This window comes from Chiloscyllium punctatum, chromosome 38, assembly GCF_047496795.1.
Source record: "Chiloscyllium punctatum isolate Juve2018m chromosome 38, sChiPun1.3, whole genome shotgun sequence".
Classification (NCBI taxonomy): domain Eukaryota; kingdom Metazoa; phylum Chordata; class Chondrichthyes; order Orectolobiformes; family Hemiscylliidae; genus Chiloscyllium; species Chiloscyllium punctatum.
Genome location: NC_092776.1, coordinates 47,399,446 through 47,422,145, shown reverse-complemented (window position 1 = coordinate 47,422,145; position 22,700 = coordinate 47,399,446). Strand labels below are relative to the sequence as shown.

General features: G+C 40.7%; 1 protein-coding gene across 1 annotated transcript; it reads left to right on the top strand.

The window, feature by feature from the left end:
- LOC140463275 (interferon-induced protein with tetratricopeptide repeats 5-like) lies at window positions 1-17,996 on the top strand. Its single transcript, XM_072557031.1, has 2 exons — window positions 1-44; window positions 16,205-17,996. Exons 1-2 carry the CDS (start codon window positions 1-3, stop codon window positions 17,643-17,645), a joined length of 1,485 nt encoding a protein of 494 aa, XP_072413132.1. The 3' UTR covers window positions 17,646-17,996.
- Window positions 17,997-22,700: the final 4,704 nt, after the last annotated feature.

Below are 22,700 nucleotides of genomic sequence, written 5' to 3'. Positions count from 1 at the left end.
ATGAATATCTTTACTCCCAAGCACTCACTTGGATCCAGTAAGAGGTAAGTAATCTTCTTTGAATAAACACTTCATAGCAGCACAACCTATTGATTTTTAAGCCAACAGCAGTCATTCCGGGAACATCAGGATAACAAGGATACCTACGTCAGGCTCCTACTGATTGACTGCAGCTTCACCTTCAGCACTATAATTCCACCTAAACTTACCTCCAAAACCCTGAAACCTTGGACTCTGCTTCAGCCTCTGCAACTGGATCCTCAGTTTCCTGACCCGTAGACTGCAATCAGTGAGAATAGGCAACAGTGCCTCCTTCACAATGACCCTCAACACCGGCACCCTGTGAAGTTATGTTATCAGCCTTTTACTATACTCCTTGTACACTCATGACTGTGTGGCCAACTTTCACGCTAATTCCATCTGCAAGTTCACTGATCACACTACCCTTGTATGTGGATCTCAAATAATGACAAGATAAAGTACAAGAAAGAGAGTGCTTGGTGGCATGGTGTGAAGATGACAATCCCTCCCTCAACATCAGCAGAATGAATGAGATCGTCATTGACTTCAGGAAGCAAGGTGAAGGGCACGCCCTCTGACTGCATCAATGGAGCTGAGGTGGACATGGTTGAGAGCATCAAGTATTGGGAATGTTGACCACCAACAGTCTGTTTTGATTCACCCACATTGATGCAACTGTCAAGAAAGCACAACAACGCTTCTACTTCCTTGGGATGCTGAGGAAATTTGGCATGTCCATAAAAACTCTTTTTTTTATAGATTTTTATAGCTGCACCACAGAATGCATTTTACCCAGATGAATCACGCCTTGGTATGGCAACTGCTCTGTGAAACAGAACTGTTAACATAGTCCAGTCCATCACACAAGCCAACCTTCCATCCATTGACTCCATCTACACTTCTTGTTTCCTCAGATAGTCAGCCAACATCATCAAAAGACCCCACCCTCCCTGGTTATAATCTCTTCCAATCTCTTCCATTGGCCTAAAGATATAAAAGCTTAAAAACATTAATGAACAGATTCAAGAACAGCTTCTTCCCCACTGTGATTAGACTTCTAAATGGACCTCTCAAATTTTAAATTTGATGTTGATCTCGCTCTCTGCGCACCTTCTCTGCAGACATTACATTGTATTCCTCACTCTGTTCTATTACCCTTATGCACTTTGTATGTTATAACCTGCCCATACTGCACACACAAAAAACTTTTCACTGTACCTAGGTACACATGACAATAATAAATCAAATCAAATCAACTAAATTCAAATCAGATTCAAGTCAATTCTCTCAAAACCCCAAAATGCATCTCCAGTTCCTCTTCACTACATTTTGGTACCAAGCAAAAATTCATTGTCAAATCAAATATGAGAGGATTTTGTTCTGCATCAGCCTCATTTAACATTGTCAACTCAAGTTCATGAAATAAAAATTCATTCCCCTTTTTGAGTTATTAATTTATATCACTACCTTTAGAATTTTCCTTCGTTCTCCCCACTTCCTTGCTTACCTCCTTCACCTCTTTCCTATTTTCTTAATTTGTCTCTTACTAGTGCGATCATATATACATTATCCATGACCATATGATAATCAGGAATCAAAGATGATGGTCCTACTCCAGGACTTGAGCTCAAAATCCAAGGTTACCACTCTACTGCATTACTGAGAGAGTACTACAATACTGCAGTTATTGTCCTTTAGATGAAATATTCATCTGCCTTTTCTGGTGGATGCATATGATTTCATATCACTATGTCAGAGAACAAGAGGGGAGTGATCCTGAGTCCTGGTTTGTATTTGCCCCTCAGTAAATATCTCACACGTGTGTTATCTTTTCACTATTACATTGCTGCTAGAGTTGGCACATTATAACAGTTCAAAAGGTAGTTCATTGGCTATAAAATACTTTGTGACATCCTGTAGCCATGGAAGTATTATGTAACATATTTCTGTCTTTTCCACTGCTATTCCTTAATTATACCCAAAATATTTTGACTGCCTGATCACTCTCACTAAAGTCCTTTCTTTCTACTGCTGTAAGAAAATCTTTCATTAATATGGCTGTCCTTTTCTTGTTGTACCACAAAGATTGTTTTATTGTTGTGCTATTAGCACTTAATCAACATATTCTGAAGTACATTTAAAATGTTATTCTACATGTAACATGACCACACAGTTATAGTGCTGATTGTGATGAGGTCGACCAGGTGGATCTCATAGAATATGAGTTCCCTGATTGGGGCTGTTAGTCTGATCCTGACTGACAGATATAAACAGGAGTGTCAGAGGTTCTGCTCACTCTGAAAGCTGGTTCAGTAGCTGGATTGGTGTCAAGGACTTTACATGTGTAAATAAAGGGTGACTTGTTGACAGGATACCGGCCTCTGTGAGGTCATTTTGGGTATGGAGGATAATCTCAATATGACATTAGCTGCACCTCTCTACAAATCACGACATGTCAAGAAGTGATGAAAAGGACTGATTCAGAGGTTCTCCTTTCAAATTTGTGAGAACGTGGTTAACTCAGGGTAGTAGTTATGGTTTTAAGTAGTTCATATTAAACATATCTCCACATAATGCTGTGAAATGGGACAAGAGTCCATTTATCTCATTAAATGATTATTATTGATGAATAAATGACAAGGAAGCAAGAATCTGGAGCCCCTAAATGGTAATGATCTAAATCAAGGTCATGGTGCCATCATGAAAGGGCAGTTAGATATTGATTGACCAACCAGTTGGACAATAACGGGGTTAATTTAAAATAGTGCAGGGCCAAGCTGGGGATAGCTTACAACATAAAGATATGGAATATTAAAGTATGCAACATCATTAAAAAGAAAACAGAAGATAGACTTTAAACAAGAGATAAAACATTCAGTCAGTTGGAGGTTGAGGACTGGTGTTCTATTGTGAACTCAACTATTGACCAGAGCCAAATTGTGCTTCTTATGGGAAGCTTAATAACATCTGTGAAATGTAAAATCACTTCCGTACCTGTGTAGAGCTAACCTGAGTTGGAGGTCTGTTATCGATCTGCTCTCTCAACTTAGCTTGCATTTGCAACTGACTTAAGCCTTGATTTGGAGATGCCAGTGTTGGACTGGGGTGTACAAAGTTAAAAATCACACAACACCAGGTTATAGTCCAACAGGTTTAATTGGAAACACACTAGCTTTCGGAGCGACGCTCCTATCACCTGATGAAGGAGCGTCTCTCCGAAAGCTAGTGTGCTTCCAATTAAACCTGTTGGACTATAACCTGGTGTTGTGTGATTTTTGACCTAAGCCTTGTAATTAATGCAAAACAAATCTTAGATCTTATGTTATTTCCATTTCCCAGTCCTTTTCAAACATCTCTAACCTGGAATACTTTGCTCCTATTCAAGTCCAATTTGGAGCCAGTGCTCTATAATAACTATTACTTTTTCAGTTGAATTTGAACTCCTGGCTCATTGCTTTTATTTTTCTGTCTGTGTTTTGCACCAAAAATATTTCTTTGAAGAGGCCTGACAGATGGATAGAGTCTCCTCTATGTTAGTGAATAAAATCAATGTGCACATAAAATTGAAAGGACTCTTTTGTGCTCGGATTTACTTTTCACGAGAGCTATCAAATGCAGGAAAATGTACTTCTTTGAATCTCAAATCACAGAATTGTTATAACACTGGAGACCTTTGGCCCATAATGGATACACTGGCACTCCAAGTGAGTATTATAATTTATAATTTTCTTGCCACTTCTGTATACCTCTGCATGCTGTTTCCATTCAAATAATCATCCAAAGCCATCCTGAATGCCTCAGTTAAACCTGCCTCCAAAATGCTTTTAGCCCGAGCATTCCAGACCCTAAATACTCACTGTGTGAAGAAAGTTTTCTTTCACATCATATTTGCTTCTATTGAAAATAACACAAAATCTTAAAAAATACATTAGAGTAAAAAATAAACTGCACCTGATTTTCTCTCGCTAAACTTACCCTTATAAACCTTTATCCATTCCCAATCAGTTAATGAGCTCATGTAAAGATCTCAATTAATGCTTTATTAGTTGATCTGTTTACTAATTCATTTCATTATTTTCTCAATTAATCATTCTTCTGATATATTAGTATTTGTATAATAAAAGTTCATTTATCCTTCACTTGATGCAGGATCAATTAAATGATTTGTAAGCTCATCATCCTGCTCATGAAGTTCAACATTGATGAACCATGCCAGCTTGTGACAGATCCATATTCTCATACAGGACAAAGTTAAAAATCCCACAACACTAGGCTATAGCCCAATAGGTTTAATTGGAGTCACTAGCTTTTGATAGTTTTTAACAATAGGTGTCATCTCAGCTCCGATAATGCACTGAAGGTGTGAAGTCTGTCTGTGTCCCAATGTTAGGTCAGACTGATTCTATTTTTAAAGTGGGATTTACAGAATCTTATACAGATTTATGCAGTTTTGAGCAAAATAAAATGTAAGTCTGCAAGTACAAATTCACCTCACAAACCTATAGGTGTGTGTGTGCGCGCGCGCGCAGGGGAGACCAAGTGAGAGTGTGCATGTGGGTGCGTATGGGGCAGGGGTGGAGTGTGAGTGCCTGTGAGTGTGTGTGGGGGTTTGTGTGTGTGAGCATATGAGAGAGAGCTTGTGTATGAGAGAGCGTCTGCGTGAGTGTGTGGGTCTGGAGGAGTGTGTGTGTGTGTGAGTGTGTATAGTGGACTGATGTCACCTGCAGTGTGACGAGGCCATCCCCATAGGTACCAAACTTGGCTATCCATGGTACCCATGGGGATGGCCTCAACCGGGACCTTGCTCTCTCTCTCTGTCTCTCTCTCTCTCTCTCTCTCTCTCTCACACACACGCACACACACACACGCATACACACACACTCTCACAGACTTATACCCCATTACATTCACGCACAGACACACACTCTCTCACAGGCACTCATCCCCCCACACACACCAACATGCACATTCTCACTCAGTCTCCTCTGCACACACACACACACACAGGTTTGTGGGGTGAAGTTTACATTTTATTTTGCTCAAAAACTGCATAAATCTGTGTAAGATTCTGTAAATCACATTTTAGAAATAGAATCAATTTGACATAAAATTGGGACACAGGCAGACTTTAATTTCATACCTTCAATGCATTATCTGAGCTGAGATGACACCTATTGTTAAAAGCTATCTTGAGAACGTAACTTTAAAAAAGTTCTGGATTTACATATGAAGGAACTAAAACTAACATTGTCATTCCAAAAGGTGAAAGACTTAAGCTAAATATGTTTAATATTACATTCCATGACACTACAATCCTGTGTCTTATGATTCTGCTCCACAACCACCTGATGAAGGAGCAGTGCTCCAAAAGCTAGTGCTTCCAAATAAGCCTGTTGGACTATAACCTGATGTTGTGTGATTTTTAACTTTGTCCACCCCAGTCCAACACCAGCACTTCTAAATCACTCATACAAGACAATATTGTTGCAAAAACTAAACAGAGTTTCCATACAGAGCAGACAATTTAAAAAAGATAATATGCAATAAAAATTATCCATGAGTTAAAGGCCTTTAAACAAAACCACTGATTGTGATTACATTATAATCATTACACCAGTGTAATGTTTTGATGATATGAAAGGGAAAATGCAAATATTTTTCATTCTTTCTGAATAAGTAGCAACACAAACAGAAAGAGATAGCAGAGGTTTCTTTGTTTAAATGTTTATTTATCCATGCACGGGAGATAGTGTGAAAATGCTGCAGCTTTAAGAGGTTATTTAGTTCTGGTTTCTTTTAAGAGGGAGATTGAACGAGAAGGACTGAACTGGCTACTGAACATCACTGAGGCTTGGGAGGCCTTCGGTTTTTGTTAATGCAGCCTGAATGGATTTGGGCAACTCTCACAGATCAGGATTTCTGAGCAGCATCAGAAGCTATTGGGGTCTCTACAGAGTTGGCAGCTTCAGTGAATGTCTCCTGGCTGCTACTCTCTCTTAATTTTCTCTTTTCCTCCTGGATTGGAGAACTGCATGTAAGAGCTGAAAAATGTGTTGCTGGAAAAGCGCAGTAGGTCAGACAGCATCAAAGGAGCAGGAGAATCGACGTTTCGGGCACAAGCCCTTCTTCAGGAATGAGGAGGGATCATGAAGAAGGGCTTATGCCCGAAATGTCGATTCTCCTGCTTCTTTGACGCTGCCTGACCTGCTGCGCTTTTCCAGCAACACATTTTTCAGCTTTGATCTCCAGCATCTGCACTCCTCACTTTCTCCGAACTGCATGTAAGAATCTATGTCTGAATTTTTCTTTATTTTTTGGCAAGAGGTGTGTTTCTGGGATGTTACTATTTTGAAACAGTTAATTAGTAACAGTTACTGTATCTGTTATTTTGTCAAATTTCCAGTAGAGTTAAGTTATTCTGAATTCCTCTTCCTTTGGTTGTGTTTAAACTACAGTGTTTAAATAAATTGTGTTATGTTAACGTTGAGTAGTTTGAATTGTTGCATTACATTTACCTTGAAAATAAGAAAAAGTTAGGGTCTAGCCTACCTTCTTAAAATATTTTGAGGTGATCCGGTCTGCTCCATAACAAGTTGGGGGCTCTTTTCAGAATCAAAAATCATAATTCCAAGTTGGAATTAGAATTCCTATAGGGCGGAAACAGGCCCAATAATCCACAGCGACCCTCTGAAGAGATACTCACCTCCCCACCCTAAATTTCCCCAGATCAATGCACCCAAAATGTACATTCCTGCATACTATGGGCAATTTAGTATGGCCAATTCACCTGACCTGTACATCATTGGACTGTGGGAGGAAACTGGAGCAAACCCACACGGACAGAGGGGAGAATGTGCAAACTCCATACAGACAGCTGCCCAAGGTTGGAATCGAACCTGGATCCCTGGTGCTGTGAGGCAGCAGTGCTAACCACTGAGCCACCAGGTCACCCCATGGGTTTCGGATTGTTGGACTCAAACACTGAGCATGGTAATTGTTGATGTCGTTTTTCAGGTGTTGAATTCAGTTGGTTCAAACAGGGTGTGCCTTGTGTAGTAATGGCTCTTCCAATCAGTAAGAAATTTCTGGGAGTTGAAGAAGTGACTTTGGGAGTGAAATGAGGAAAAGAAAGCTTTCAGAATTGGCAAACAAGCTGGTGTTTGGGTTGCCTGCATCTGTGAGGAAAGGGGTGGTAGCCGTGGCAACTGCGCAGCATTTCAAATTGCCGCAGATGCCATCTGAATCTCTGGAATTGGCTAAAATTCAATTGCAAATGAAGTAACTTGAATTAGAGACATAAGAAAGAGAAAAGGAAATGAAACAGTTTGAATTATGATTAAAAGCATAGGAGAAAGAAAGGGAGAGAAAGGCCTTAGCAGAAGAATAAGAAAATTCAGACAGAGTAGCAGCCAGGAGACATTTACTGAATTTTGCCACTCTGTTGAGACACCAATAGCTTCTTATGCTACTCAGAAATCCTGATCTATGAAAGCTGGCCACACCCATTCAGGTTGCATTAACAAACGGCCTCCCAAACTGTTTACTCCAGTGATCTTCAGTAGCCAGCTCATCACCTCTCGTTCAATCTCTCCCTTAAAAGAAACCAAGACAAAATACCCTCTTAAAGATACAGAAATGCCACAATAGACACATCAAGAAAATGGCGTACAGTTCAAATTTTATTGCAAGAATTAAGGTTTTAACCTATTTTTACAGATAAAAAGTTTCCAATTGCAGGTTACACGTTTACTCACCCACTACTCCAACCAACCAGATTCACTAAATTCACATTCCAAGTTAGGACACATGGACTACATTGTCCAATCACATTCTCACTAAAACATATGACTATATTATCCAATCATATCATGACATATTCACACTTCAAACTGTTCATAAGAACTTCGCAATTACCAGTAAACCTGTACTGTTTACATACTCCCTTTCAAGGATAAAAAGCAAGTTTTTGTAAAGACTTAATTAAAAGGTTGAAGCACACTAGAGTTACCAGATCTGGGTAGGCTGCATCTCAAGTTGCTGAGGCAAATGAGTTTGGAGACCATGGAGACATTGGTTGTATCTCCAATTCCCTGGAGCTGTGAAGAATGGGACTGGCCTTGTTGCCGTGGAACGCTCCAAGAAGTCGGGCCCTTCCATATCACCTGACCTTCATGGAGTGATTTGCAGTGAAAAATACCTTTGACCACAAGTCCATCAAAAAGTAGTCAGCATGTAATGTCCTCAAGATTAGATGGGAAAAGGAGAGGGTGGATCCTGTCACATTGTTCACTGAGCAGACTGTCAAAGTCATTTAGCAGAATGTCTCATCACCAGAGCTTTCCAACAAGGACCAAGACATCACTTGGCTAGTATTGAGAAGGGTACAACCTGTGAGATCCTTCATGTGTGCTCAGACTCTCTGACCTGCTGCACACTGCCCTCAAAGCAGTTGTTGGGAGGGGGGTGGTAGAGACTGTCACATGTCTCCTCCTGGAATGTGCCTGAGCGAAGGAAATCTGGAGAAAGATGCAGTGGTTTTCGCTGAGGTTGGTCCTGAGCAGCTCAGTGACACAGCACTCTGAGTTCTACAGTCAGTTCCCCGCTACGCACACCAAGACAAACATTGACCACACCAGGAAGACCGTCAACTCAGTGAAAGATGCTCTTTGGTCTGCCTGAAATCTGTTGGTCTTCCGATGTAAAGAGTTGACCTCAACTAAGTGTTGCAGACTGGCACATTCCAAGGTCCAGGACTATGTGCTGAGGGGCGCACTAACACTTGAGGTAGCTGCCGTCAAGGTGTAGTGGGGACAGACCACTGTCTGAGGACAATGGGAGCTCACTCAATTATCAGGCCCTCCTAGTGCCTCAAATGGATGTAAATACAGTCTTGTATAAGTAAAAAATGTCTTGGATTTGTTTGTTCTTGGTGGCACAGTGGTTAGAATTGCTGCCTCACAGCACCAGAGACCCAGGTTCAATTCCCGCCTCAGGCAACTGTCTGTGTGGAGTTTGCACATTCTCCCCGTCTCTGCGTGGATTTCCTTCGGGTGCTCTGGTTTCCTCCCACAGTCCAAAAATGTGCAGGTTAGGTGAATTGGCTGTGCTAAATTGCCCGTAGTGTTAGGTGAAGGGCTAAATGTAAGGGAATGGGCCTGGATGGGTTGTTCTTCAGCGGGTTGGTGTGGACTTGCTGGGCCAAAGGGCCTATTTCCACACTTTAATTATCTAATCAAAAATATGTAAAGATTGTTCAGATTTAAACTGCTCTAGTGGCTATGGATGTGTATGAACATTTTTTTATGAATAAAGTATATTTTTGGAAAAAAAATCACCTTCGATATGAGAGTGGTTCCAGAGAACTAGTATATCGCAAGTGTCACAGCAATTTCAAAAAGGCGGGAATGATAAACCTGGAAAAGGCATATCAAGGCAGGACTTAGACACCTAATAGTAAGGTCCTGGGGAGTGTTGCTGAACAAAGAGGCCTTAGAGTGCAGGTTCATAGCTCCTTGAAAGTGGAGTAACAGATAGATAGGATAGTGAAGAAGGTGTTTGCCTTAGTTAGTGCATTGAGTATCGGAATTGGGAGGTCACACTGTGGCTCTATAGGACATTGGTTAGGCCACTTTTGGAATATTGTGTGCAATTTTGGTTGCCCTGCTACAGGAAGGATGTTTTGAAGCTTGAAAGGGTTCAGAAAAGATTTACAAGAATGTTGCCAGAGTTGGAGGGTTTGAGCTATAGGGAAAGATCAAATTATCTTGTGTTATTTTCTCTGGAGCATTGGAGGCTGAGAGATGACCTTATAGAGGTTTATAAAATCATGAGGGGCATGGATAGGATAAACAGACAAGGTCTTCTTCCTGGAGTGGGGGAGTCCAGAACCAGAGGGCATAGGTTTAGGGTGAGAGGGCAAAGATTTAAAAGGGACCTAAGGGGCAACTCTTTCACGCAGAGGTTGGTACGTGTGTGGAATGAGCTGCCAGAGGAAGTGGTGGAGGCTGGTACAATTACAACATTTAAAAGGCATCTGGATGGTTATATGAATTGAATTGAATTGATTTGAATTTATTGTCACGTGTACCGAGGCACAGTGAAAGGCTTTGTCTTGTGAGCAGTACAGGCAAATCACAGAGTTAAGTAGCATAGATAGTAAATAATAGGTAAACAGTGGCAAAAACAAAAACACAGGTATAGGCAAATGGTAAGAGTTTGTGAGACCATTCAGTATTGCAACAACAGTCTGGTAGAAACTGTTCTGAAACCAGCTGGTGCGTGTGTTCAGACTTCTGTACCATCTCCCTGGTGGTGGAGGCTGTAGAAAAACATCGCCAGGGTGGGATGGATCTTTGAATAGGAAGGTTTAGAGGGAAATGGCCGAATGCTGGCAAATGGGACTAGATTTATTTAGAATATCTAGTCAGCGTGGACAAGTTGGACCAAAGGGTCTGTTTCCATGCTGTACATCTTGATGACTCTATGACTTACAATGATCCAGCAGGCAGCCTAACCTCAGAACTGGTGACATTTTAGACATATTCATTTGAGAAAATAATAACTTTCATTGGGAAAATTAGGTGACAGATGACATGGGGTTATTAAAGTAAATCATGTTTGACTAACTTGTTTGAAGTAACAGATGACATTGGTTTATAGTAGATAAAATGAGAATGAAAGTAACATTTAGAAACTCTAAACATTTGCATATATACACTAATAAATTCCCCAATACTGTGCTGCCCGAAGGAACAAATTCCACACCTGTAATTGTTAACTTTCTTGATGAGTGAGCGTGATTAGGAGTTATTACCAATTATCCCGTTGCAAAAATTGTACTTACATTATTAACTATCAGACTTAATTTTCTGTGGCAAATTTGATGGGCCATTAATTTGCAAATGCAGCAAATTAGGAAATCACTAGAAGTTATATCCAAAATACCCATTTCCACAAATAGTTCAGCAGTTTCTGGCAATTTGCAATTGACAGGGGTACAAATCCTGTTTATAATTTAATGAAACCATTAAAATAAATCTGGGTTTCAGAAATCAGAATAGGGCAAATAGTGATTAGAAGTTAGTGAGCAGTGCTGTTGCTGGAAAAGTTAGAGTCAATAAAGTGTGAGGCTGGAAAAAGTCCAGCAGGTCAAGCAGCATTCGAGGAGCGAGCAAGTTAATGTTTTATGCTTAATCCTTCATCAGGACTTGCAAGAGAATTGTTGTCTTAGGTTTAAACCCGAAACGTTGACTCTTTTGCTCTTCAGATGCTGCCTGAACTGCTGTGCTCTTTCCAGCACAACACTTTATCAAAATAGTGATTAGAGGGTGCAATAAAACATGGAAAGCATTGGCAGTAAATGTCTTATTTAAGACTGAAGACTGCAGAAGCTCGCTGATGTGGAATGTGCATGAACTATCATTAGAGCTCACCATCATTATCTAAGGCTGTTATCAGTAACAATACTGAAACTGAAGAGATGGGAGATATTGTAAATGCCACCTATTTGAGCCTGGCAGGAAGCTGGTGCATGCTTGCTCTGTGCTGAGGATGCTGTTATGGCTGCAGCAGGAAGCAGATTTCAGCAAGCACGCCCTTATAGAAACACACTGTTCCTTACTGATGCTGAGGAAGATGAATTGCTCCCTGGAGACTCTGGTTGGATGTTGCTTCATGATGAGAAGCCTATTCACACAGCTCTTCCTCTTCATGCTCCTTGTCACCTCTGTTCAGTCTCCTTGTCATGTTGCTGTCCTAGTGGAATATATTCTGCTGCACCCGTCGCTGAGACTTGTGTCAAATCAATGCAGATTTGCAACAGATCAATGCAACAGATCCCTGTTGCACCAACATCCAGCAAAAATTAGTCAGCAGCTCACTGGAAAGTAATTGATCCTCTTTTGAACCATGTATGCGGTTACAGTCCTTTCTGCCACTGTGCAATTTTTAAGAGATGATGTTAGCTGAAGAATTGAGTTCTGAGATGCCAGTGCTAAGGTGAAATCTTAGGCATTAGGAACAGAGATTTGTTTCTAAGTCAGAATGGTGAGTGGTTGAGAAGGGAACTGGTAGGTAATCATGTTTCCATGTATCAGCTTAAGATTCTTCACCCTTCTAGCTCCTTCCTCTGCTTCTTCTGACATTTTATTACATAATTAAACTTCTGATTCTTATTGTTCTATTCTTGGTGAAAATTGTTAGGAGCTTGGAAAGTGCTGGCTAAGGAACTTTAGTGAATTTCTTCAGTCTATCTTGCTGGTGCTACGCAATGCTACTACTTTGATTTACATTACTAAAATACTTTACGTTGCCTTGTTTAATTTTGGACTTGAAATATCTTCATTTTGACAACTGCCAATTTCCCATTAATGACTTCCTTAACCAGTTTAGTTTCCAGTCCACATGAGCTAGATCCATTACTAAAATACCTGAAATAGAATTTCACCTAGTTGTGCAATCACTTTTGATTCTTCTTTGTCTCTTCCAATAATTGTTTTAAACTTCCTTACACTATCATCACAATGATCCAAGATACTCTCTTCCTTCAAGATGCTTGAATTGCTGGAGAAACTCAGCTGGTCTGGCAGCATCTGTGGACAGAGAAGCAGGGTTAATGTTTTGAGATCAGTGACCCTTCGTCATAATGCTTGAATTGCCCAGATCCCGACTGAGTGATCCTCTCATGGTGTGAGAAATGCATTAACTTAAGGCACATCTCTTGCATGTGTTTTAAGATTCTTCACCCTTCTAGCTCCTTCCTCTGCTTATTCTGACATTTTATTACATAATTAAACTTCGGATTCTTATTGTTCTATTCTTTTTGCATCTTTCTGAAGTTTGCTGACAAATCACTCTTCTACATCCTACCTACTATTTGGAATTTACAATAGGCAACAGCTCCTTTCCTTACCTCAAACCAAATGTATTCAGTCTTTGAATCCATTACATTGGCATCTCTCTGTAGAATAGCAACCTGGAATAGCTTTGATTAATATTGACATCCCCACCCTCCAAACCCTTTGCTCTTATTTCATTTTCCTTCTCTAATCCCTCCTTGAATTCATTGATGACGGAAATGTTTAGCTCCCACACCTACTCATGGCTCAGTCAGGACTCTGTATAGTCACTACATCATAACGCCATGTGGAAACTTTCTCTTGTAACTCACCAATTTTAGATGTAATGTTCCTTACATGAGCATGTTTACATTCTGACACAGCTTTGTTTTGAACCTTCATTTAATGTCATTTCCTACTATTCTTTGCTCTGTTACTGTTTGTCTCCATTACCTTCTGCACATGTTCTCCCTCTCTTTGATTGTTACTCCCTAGTACCTCTCTCACTGTCTAATTATTCAAGTTCTCCTCTATGCTGTCATTATTTGCCCTATCGTGATGTTGAATCAAATTCTGTTCAATTACAGATTTTTACATCAGGTCAATAGATTCCCTCTCAAAATCCTATTGAAACTTATCAGCATTTTAAACATTTCAGGAAGACCTTTCCTGAACTTTTCACACTCCAGGTGGTTGTCAGGGATGCCTGCGTATCATTATCCACAGGCACACGTGTGGCACTGGGAGCCAAGGTTGGAAATGTGATGCTTTGAGTGGAGGTTGTGTTTCTGCAGAAGTGGGCTCTGTGATTCTCCTCAATCACACCGCATGTGGTGTATGTGGCTTATAGCCCATGGAAAGTCTTTCATTGTTCACTCTCCATCGTAATAACAAAGCAATTAATTCTTTATGGAAGTCCAGTTTTTGTTGCTGTGCAACAGGTGAGAATATCAACAGAGTGAACATGCAGCAAGTTTCACATAACAAGAAGAAAATAATAAACCCGGTTGGTGGGTGGGGGCGAGTTGATATTTTGTATTTGAGCTGGGCTTTAACACATTTTCTGCAGATTCTCAACAACGCGCTGCTTTAAGTTTCCATTCTCGATTTCAATTGTGAAAAATCTGAATACTGTGTAAGTTGTGAGGAGTATGGAAGTAGCTGTGAAGAGCTAAGCAGACCTGATTCTACCTTTGCTGCTGATTAAGGGAAGCAGAAGTGAAGCCGCAGCTGACCGTCTTTACTGTGTTCATCATGAAGTAAGAGAGATTTTTATGTGTAAAGAGCAGGTGCGGTGAAGTGTCAGCTGTAGCTCTGTGGCAACACCTTTCTCAGATTAATCTGTAGGATTTGGGGAAGGATTGGTCCCTCTCATAGAGTTCGGCCCAACTTGGCCATGCCGCCCAGTTTTTACAATTAATCTCGTCCCATTTGGCTGCGTTTGGTCCATTTCCCTCCATACCTATCCAAGCCTTGTACCTGTCCAAATGTTTCTTGAATAACAAAGTTGTACTTGCCTCCATGACTACCTCTGTTCCAAATACTTAACACCTACTGTGCGAAAAAAGTTGCCCATCTGGACCCTTTTGTATCCCTCCCTTTCAACTTATGTCCTCGAGTTTTAGACTCCCCTACCATGAGGAAAAGCTGTTGGCTATCTATGCCATATCTATGCCTCTCATGATTTTATAGACCTCTGTTAGGTCACCCCCTTAGTCTCCTACGCTCCAGGGAGAAAAGTCCCAGCGTATCCAACCTCTCCTTATAACTGAAACCTTCCAATCCACGTAGCATGCTAGTAAATCTTTTCTGCACTTTTTCTAGTTGAACAATATCCTCGCTATAGTAGGGTGACCAAAACTGCATGCAGTACTCCAACTATGCCTTACCAAGGTCTTATACAGCTGCAACAAGACATCCCCAAACCTATACTCAATGCTCTGACCGACGAAAGCCAGAATGCTAAAAGCCTTCTTTGGCCGCCCTGTCGACCTGTGACTCCACTTTCAAGGACACTTTCACATTGAACCAGTACCCCTAGATCTCCTTGTTCTATAACACTTCCCATGACCCTACATCGACTGTGTAAATCCTGCCTTGGTTTGACCTATCAAAAGGCAACACCTTGATTTCCCATGCACAAATCCGTGCTGACTATCCCAAATGTGTTCTTGTCTCTCCAAATACCTGTAGATCCTGTTTCTCAGAATCCGGTCTCATGATTTACCCACCATGGACATTAGGTTCACCAGCCTGTGGTTCCCAGGCATTTCCCTACAGCCTTCCTTAAATAATGACACAACCTTAGCCACCCTCCAATCTTCAGGCTTTGCTTCTGTGGCTGTCGATGATAGAAATATTTTCGCTAGGAGCACCACAACTTCATTTGTAACCTCCCACAAAGTCCCACTTCATCAGGTCCTGGGGATTTATCGACCTTAAAGCTTTATAAGAATTCCAGCACCTCCTCTTCTGTAATGTGGTTCTCTTCACTACATCACAGTTTATTTCCCCAAGTTCCCGAGCATCTGTGTCGTCTGTTAACCCTCCTGATACATCTTTTAAGTGTATTCTGACACCCTGTTCACTTCTCATAGAATTCACTTGATCCCAGCTGCCTTTACATATTATGCTGCCTGACCTGCTGTGCTTTTCCAGCAACACACTCTCAACTCTGACCTCCAGCATCTGCAAACATCACTGTCTCCTATTCATATAATATGCCTGCTTCGTTTACTTGAGCAAAGGCGTCAAAAACTCTTGTTATCTAGGGCTGCCTACTCCTACCAGCCTCACCTTTCGTTCCATCAGGAACATGCTGCCTCCGAACCTCCTCTGAGATTTGGCTGGAAATATTACGAAGGGGCAAATCAATGCATTGAGAAGGCGCTGGAGGAGAATCCTGATAACATTGAGTGGAATACAGCTCTTGCGACCTCACTGTTTCAAATTAATGAATCCAATATGGGGAGCACTGGGAGTGGACTGCCCTGTAGGATCTGTTAACTTTCAAGTCACAAATTAACTCAGAGTTTCAAGCAGCCTCGTATCAACTGCTCAAGCCTTCAAGATCTTCATTGGAACCCTCCTGTGTTAATGTTCAGGAAGGCTGTGATTCTGTTTAACAGGATCATTCATGATGATTATTTTCAGCATTTTCCCTGTCCACTAATATGTGCTGTCTGTTCATTTTGTTCTATCCGCATGTTTCAGATTCTGGTTGTTATTTGAGTTTTTGAGCCACTTATTGGCTTTGCTGAGATTCAGGTTGCATGTGTGAAATAGATTGCTAATTTCTTGCTGAAGGTTGAATAAAAACAATAAATCTTTCCACCTGTTTCTTACAGTGACACCGCAAAGGATTCTCTGAAAGAGAAACTGCTTCAGCTACAATGTCACTTCACGTGGACCCTGCAAGTAGAGGATGAGGAGTGGGATGATTTGCAGGAACGATTAAATTACACAATTGAGGCTGACGTTGTGCAATATAAAGTCATGCCTTACAATCTACTTACTTTTGTCAACTGTGTACGAGGTAAACATGAGGAGGCATTCGATAATTTGTGGGAAGCTGAGGAGATTCTGAGGAAGGATCACAAGTCGAATGTTGAAAAGTGGAGCATCGTCACCTACGGAAATGCAGCCTGGGTCTATTACCACGTGGGAGAAGTGGCAGAGGCTCAGGCCTACCTCAACAAGCTGGAGAGGATCTGCCAACAGTTCCCTGATGCCTCTCGCTTTACAGCAATGACTCCTGAAGTATACGGGGAGAAGGGTTGGTCCCTGTTGAGATTTGGCTGGAAATATTATGAAGAGGCAAATGAGTGTATTGAGAAGGCTCTGGAAGCAGATCCTGATAACATTGAGTGGAATACAGCTCACGCAATCTCTCTGTTCCGACTTAAACAAAATATTGAAGTCCCTCAGAGTCCTGAGCACTGCAAAGTAGTGAAACAGTTACATCGGGCATTGGAACTGAACCCAAAGGACTCTTTTCTCAAGGTCACGCTGGCTCTAAGACTACAATATTTCCAACAGAAAGAGGAATCTCACAGATTGTTAGAAGATGTGCTTCTGAATTCTCCTAATGATCCCTATTTAATTCAATATGCGGCCAAAGCTTTAAGAATCGAAGGATCTGTTGAACAATCCCTCGAGATGTTGAAAAAGGCACTGATGTTAAGACCAAACTCTGGACTCCTTCACCACCAGATCGGTTTATGCTACAAAAAGAAGTTGTCTGAACAGCAAAAGACACCTTATAAATATCTTGCTCATGAAGAAAGAAAAAACTTGATTGAACTTTGCAAATATCATTTCCAAACAGCATTTGATCAGAAACCATCACTTATTTTTGCAATGCTTGATTTGATAGAAATCCTTAAAGAAACTAAAGAATATTCCAAGATTGATGAGATCTACGAAAACATGATCAGAAATAAAGATTGCAACTACATAAATAGACACTTAATATTTGGGAACTATGGAATATACCAGCTATACGGGAAAAGATCACAGCCTAATGCTATTCATTATTTTAAAGAATGCTTAAAAATCAAGACATGGGGAGGGCTGTCGATGAAATGCCGAGCAGAATTAGAAGGAATTGCTGAAGATCGATTGGACGAATATTCAAGAGACAGTGTTGCCTTTGGCATATTGGGATTTTTGCACCAATTGGATGGCAAGAAATCCGAAGCCATTGGATACTTTCAGAGAGCCCTGGAGTGTGATCGCAACAATGAGGAATTTCAGAATGCACTCCGTGAACTCAAGGAGGCTGCATAAAATCTGTCTTTGATTGCCTTCCTTTATTCAACAGAACCTGATCCTTTCTCATTGGCTGGTTACAAAATTAATATAAAGCACACCTTCTGCAACATTTTAGGAATTCTTCATCCACTCTGTCCTTTTATCTGGTTTTCCCAGCTTCTTTCAAAATAATGAAAGTCCCTGGCTCTTAATACAGTATTAAACTTACTGACCCCTGTTGCTTTTCTATCTCCTTCTCACTATTTGCATCCAAATTAAACATAATAGGCTACTTTCTGTTCTTTAAAACTAACCAAATACATTCATATTTGAATCCATTAAGTGTCCTTTTATGGAACTTTAATAATATCATTGATAAATATTGACCATCCCCACTCCCTGTACCACCAGCTTCTGTCTTCTCTTTTTCCCTTTCCCTATCGATTTTGAATCGATTGACATCTCATTCCTACTCATGTTTCGTCTATAATCACTACATCATTAGCCCATTTGGAAATTTGCATTTGTAATTCATCAATTTCATTTGCAAGAACCCTTATATATTAACACACTCACTCTCTAATGTGATGCTAGTCAGCTTTTCTTTTAACCTCCATCTATTTCTGCCTGGTGTTCTTTGTTAAGGTGCTGTATGTTCCTGATGCAGGGCTTATGCCTGAAAGGTTGATTTTCCTGCTCTTTGGATGCTGCCTGATCTGCTGTGCTTTTCTAGCACCACATTCTCGGCTATGTTCCTGTTTGTCACCTGCGCACCTTCTCCATCTAATATGTTGCTAATTTCCTGGTAAAATTTGCTTTGTCAAAGTATTCCCTTATAGTGCTCATTAACATCCCTACCGTGACATTTGATTGAGAGCTATTTGGATATAAATCCTTCCGTTAGATGGAATCGTTTTTGTCATGATTTCAAAGCTTGGCCTTGCTGATTAATTTTTATAAAACACAATGATTTATCTTAAACGGGCAGCTACTACAATTATCCTCTCTGAATCCTATCAAAAGCCATTGACATTTCACTCAGAGTTTCCCTTATTACATTTTATACTTAAGCATGTTTTAGCTGGTTGCCAATGAAGCTTAAATATCCTGATCCTGAGGAGAGTTGGGACAATAAAACTCAGCGCAAGGAATTTGATACCTCTCTCCTCTGTTGTATATTTTAGTTGGTGTCAGGATATGTGGTATGCAGCTCATAAAAATTATCTCATTGGTAAGATTCCATTGTAATCCCAAAACAATGAATTTTTTAATGGAAGTCCAGTTATGGTTGTGCAACAGGTGCCGTTCAGAACTAACCTGTTCCAAATATTAAATAACACAAAGAGAAAAATATTCCCATGGGGAGTTGATTTTTATTTTCTGTTGGTGATGGGCTTTAATATATTTTCTGCAGTTAAAAGTAATCAGATACTTTCAGTTTCCACTCTCAACAGCAATTCTGAAAAATCCTCAACTCAAAAGTTATGGGAAGTACAAAAATAGTTTTAAAGAGCTCGACATGATGTTGTTTTTGTTGCTGATAAAGTAATTGGGGGCAGCACGGTGGCTCAGTGGTTAGCACTGCTGCCTCACAGCACCAGGGTCCCAGGTTCAATTCTAGCCTTAGGCAACTGTTGTGTGGAGTTTGCCCATTCACCCCGTGTCTGCGTGAGTTTCCTCCCACAGTCCAAAGATGTGCAGGTCAGGTGAATTGGCTGTGTTAAATTGCCCATAGCGTTAGCCAGAGGGAAATGGGTCACTCTTTGGAGGGTCAGTGTGGACTTGTTGGACCGAAAGCCCTGTTTCCCCACTGTAGGGAATCTAATCTAAAAGTGAAGTACAAGCTGACTCTTTTTATTCTGCTTGTCTTGAGTTAAGAGAGATTTCGGAATAAATATGCAGTTAATGCATTCACTGAACCTCACTGGTAACACCTCTCTCAGAGTCTGTGGGTTGTGGGGAGCACTGAGAAAGGACTATATTGTTAGAGGAACTGACTTGCAGGTTACAAGTTAAACCAGGGGTGAGATATCCTGTTACACATTCTCTGAGCCTTCAGAGTGTCACTGAGACTCTCTTGGGGTAATTTTCAGGGAGGATGGTGGATGACAATGGGGTTAGATGGCTTTAAGATACATCTAAATGATATCATACTGTCCAGCGCATCTTTTCCAGTCCTTTTTATTCACACGTGTGTTTCTTCTCACAAACAAATATCATAGACACTTATGCTACAAACAACCAACTAACCACTCATTTTCTTTCACTGTATTGATAGCCATCAATTCATGCCTTTGTTCATTTTTGGAAAACTAATAGGATATTGGCCAGCCAGTAAATAGAAGTGGACAAGTTAAAATTGGAGCAAGTGCCTAGTATTTATTGTCTTCCAACACAGAGTCCTTGACATGAACATGTGCAGGAATGATCTCAGTTACTATGCATTGAACAGCATGTGGGTCAGTGACTTGCTGGCAGACCAGGAACAGCTGCGTGTGGCAGCATTGAGTGGAATCATCACTTGCACAACCCTATCACCACCAAGGTTTAATTATACTTCACTGCTTCCATTGTGTGGGAGGGCACCTAGCCACACCTAGGTAGACCCACATAGGTGTGAGGGAGGGAATTCAAGGATTTTGACCTAATGATACTGAAGGAATAGTGATATATTTCTAAGTAAGAATGGTGATTGGCTTGGAGAGGAAGTTGTAGGCCGTGGTGGTGTTGCCATGTATCTGCGACCCTTGTCCTTCTAGATAAAGTGGTCATAGGTTTGGAAGGTGCTGTCTGAGGATCTTTTGTGAATTGCTGACGTCCATCTTGTAGATAGTATACACTGCTGTTACTGAGCGTCAGTGGTGGAGGGAGTGAATGCTTGTGGATATGGTGGCACTCCAAGCATGCTGCTTTGTCTTGGATGGTATTGAGCTTCTTGAGTGTTGTTAGAGTTGCATTCATCCAGGCAAGTGGAGAGTATTCCTTCACACTCCTGGCCTGTGTTTTATAGTTAGTAGACAGGCTTTGGGGAGTCAGAAGGTGAATTACTCGCTGCAGTATTCCTAGCCTCTGACCTGCTGTTGTAGTCACTGTTTTTATGTAGCTAGTTTAGTTAAGTTTCTGGTCAATAGTAACTCCCAGAATTTGATAGTAGAGGTTTCAAGAATGGTAACACCATTGAATATCAAGGGATAGTGATTCGATTGTCTCCTATTGGAGGTGGAATTTGCCTAGCGTTTGTGTGGCATGAATATTACTTGGCAGTTTTTAACCTAAGCCTGAATATTGTCCAGAACACGGACTGCTTCAATATATGAGGGGTCACGAATGGTGTTGAACATTGTGTATTTATCAGAGAACATCCCTACTTCTGATGGAGGGAAGGTCATTGATGAAAAGGCTGAAGATGTTTGGGCCTACTGGGCTGAGGCCATGACCCTGAGGAACACCTGCAGGCACGTCCAATTAGCAAAGGCATCTTCCTATGTGTCAGGTATGACATGATCAAGTCACGGTGTATGAGGATGAAAGGCATCTGTCCAGGTTGATGCTGATGGTAGAATACTTGAAACTGGTGAAGTCTCTGAGGGAAGGTGAAGGTGTTCTGGGATCATTGGAAGCTCAGATTTTGGCATAGGCAATTGGACATTTAGGGTACAGGATCCCCATGTACGCTTCCTTGATTCTACAGAGGAAGGGAGTTGTACTCCTTGTCAGGCATTCTACTTGTTGATGGGTAGGAAGCTAGAAAGATTCAAGAAAGACCATAAACACCTGATGCCCGGGCGAGTGAGGATACAAAGTGGGTTGTGACATCCGGAGACTCAATGCAATTGAATTGGTGGCATTCATGTTAGAACATCTGTGCAGGAAATCCAGTTGTGAAATACTGGGAAGTGGTAAAGATGTTCCAGGAAGTCCACAGTACTCCTTGAGGTATGGACAAGGGATTTTGGGGACAGCAGGTACTATCTGCCTCAGGATTGAGTGGGATACTGTCACAGAGCAGTGTGACCATGCTGTCCCTGATCCACAATAACGCGCTCTTCATTGAAGCAAATACATTTTATTTTCAAGAAACAACAACCAAATCACAGAGGAGGCAGAGTTAAGATCAACAAAAAAGGTTGAGTTATTGGGTCGAATAATCTTTTTCTGTTGCTACATTGCTCTATGTTTACAGAAAGCTCTGCAGAGTTCTGCAAAAACACAAAATGAACCAGATTGGCCAGTTTTTTTATAGTTAGAGACTGTGCATATTGCAATGACATATCAGATGTCTCAGGAGTCCTTATGGAGTGACTCTGTAAGAATTGTTGAGGATGTTTATAATTCCCCATCTCCCGGCAAGTCTGAATGTAGGTCTGTAGCCTGAGTAAATTTTTTGAAAAGGCCTAGGTAATATTTTGAGGTTTTTACATGGGGATGTATGATTCTTGACCATTTACTGAAATTCAAAGGGCTGCAGTTCAAATTAATAAGAAGTCATAAACTCTGGCTCAATCCCCTGAAGATATGAATTAAAGTAAAGTATGAATTATGTGGCTTAAGAGAAACCTGAAAATCACATTTGCAAATGTTGATTTTGAAGAACTTTTAAAAACGGTTGTTTAAATGTTTAAACTGTACTTGAACAATACAAATGTAATGAATTTTGTAACATATATAGGAAATAGTGCTATTATCAGTTTTAAAAGGCTATCAGCTGTTACAGAGATCCTTCTATTTCTCATGGTGAGAATTTTTAATGTATTGCTTTCAATAGTCTTTTCCAATTACAAGGTGATTAAATGTTCAAAGTGAAAATTCTGGAGATGTAGCAAAAAGTCCAATGCCTGCATTAAACATGTTACTGAATTGCTGAGATGAACTTTCAACGTGGTATCTAATATTACATTTCACTCTGAGTCAGTCATTACAGAATTCTCTTACATTTGGCTACCATCACCTGCAGGTTTACAAAATGCCTTTTTCTAGTGAAGTTTCCATGCTGGACATCATGTTGATATTCTTGATAACACAAGGCTCATCAAAGGAAGGTCCTGCATCATTGTCGACTGTGTATGCAAAGGACAGTTCATCCACTCCAGA

What these genes read in the sequence shown, in the direction of transcription:
- LOC140463275 (XM_072557031.1), top strand. Translation starts at nt 1, where the DNA reads ATGAATATCTTTACTCCCAAGCACTCACTTGGATCCAGTAAGAG. An exon ending in TCACTTGGATCCAGTAAGAG is followed by an intron (nt 45 to 16,204) that starts GTAAGTAATCTT and finishes TGTTTCTTACAG; the next exon opens with TGACACCGCAAAGGATTCTC.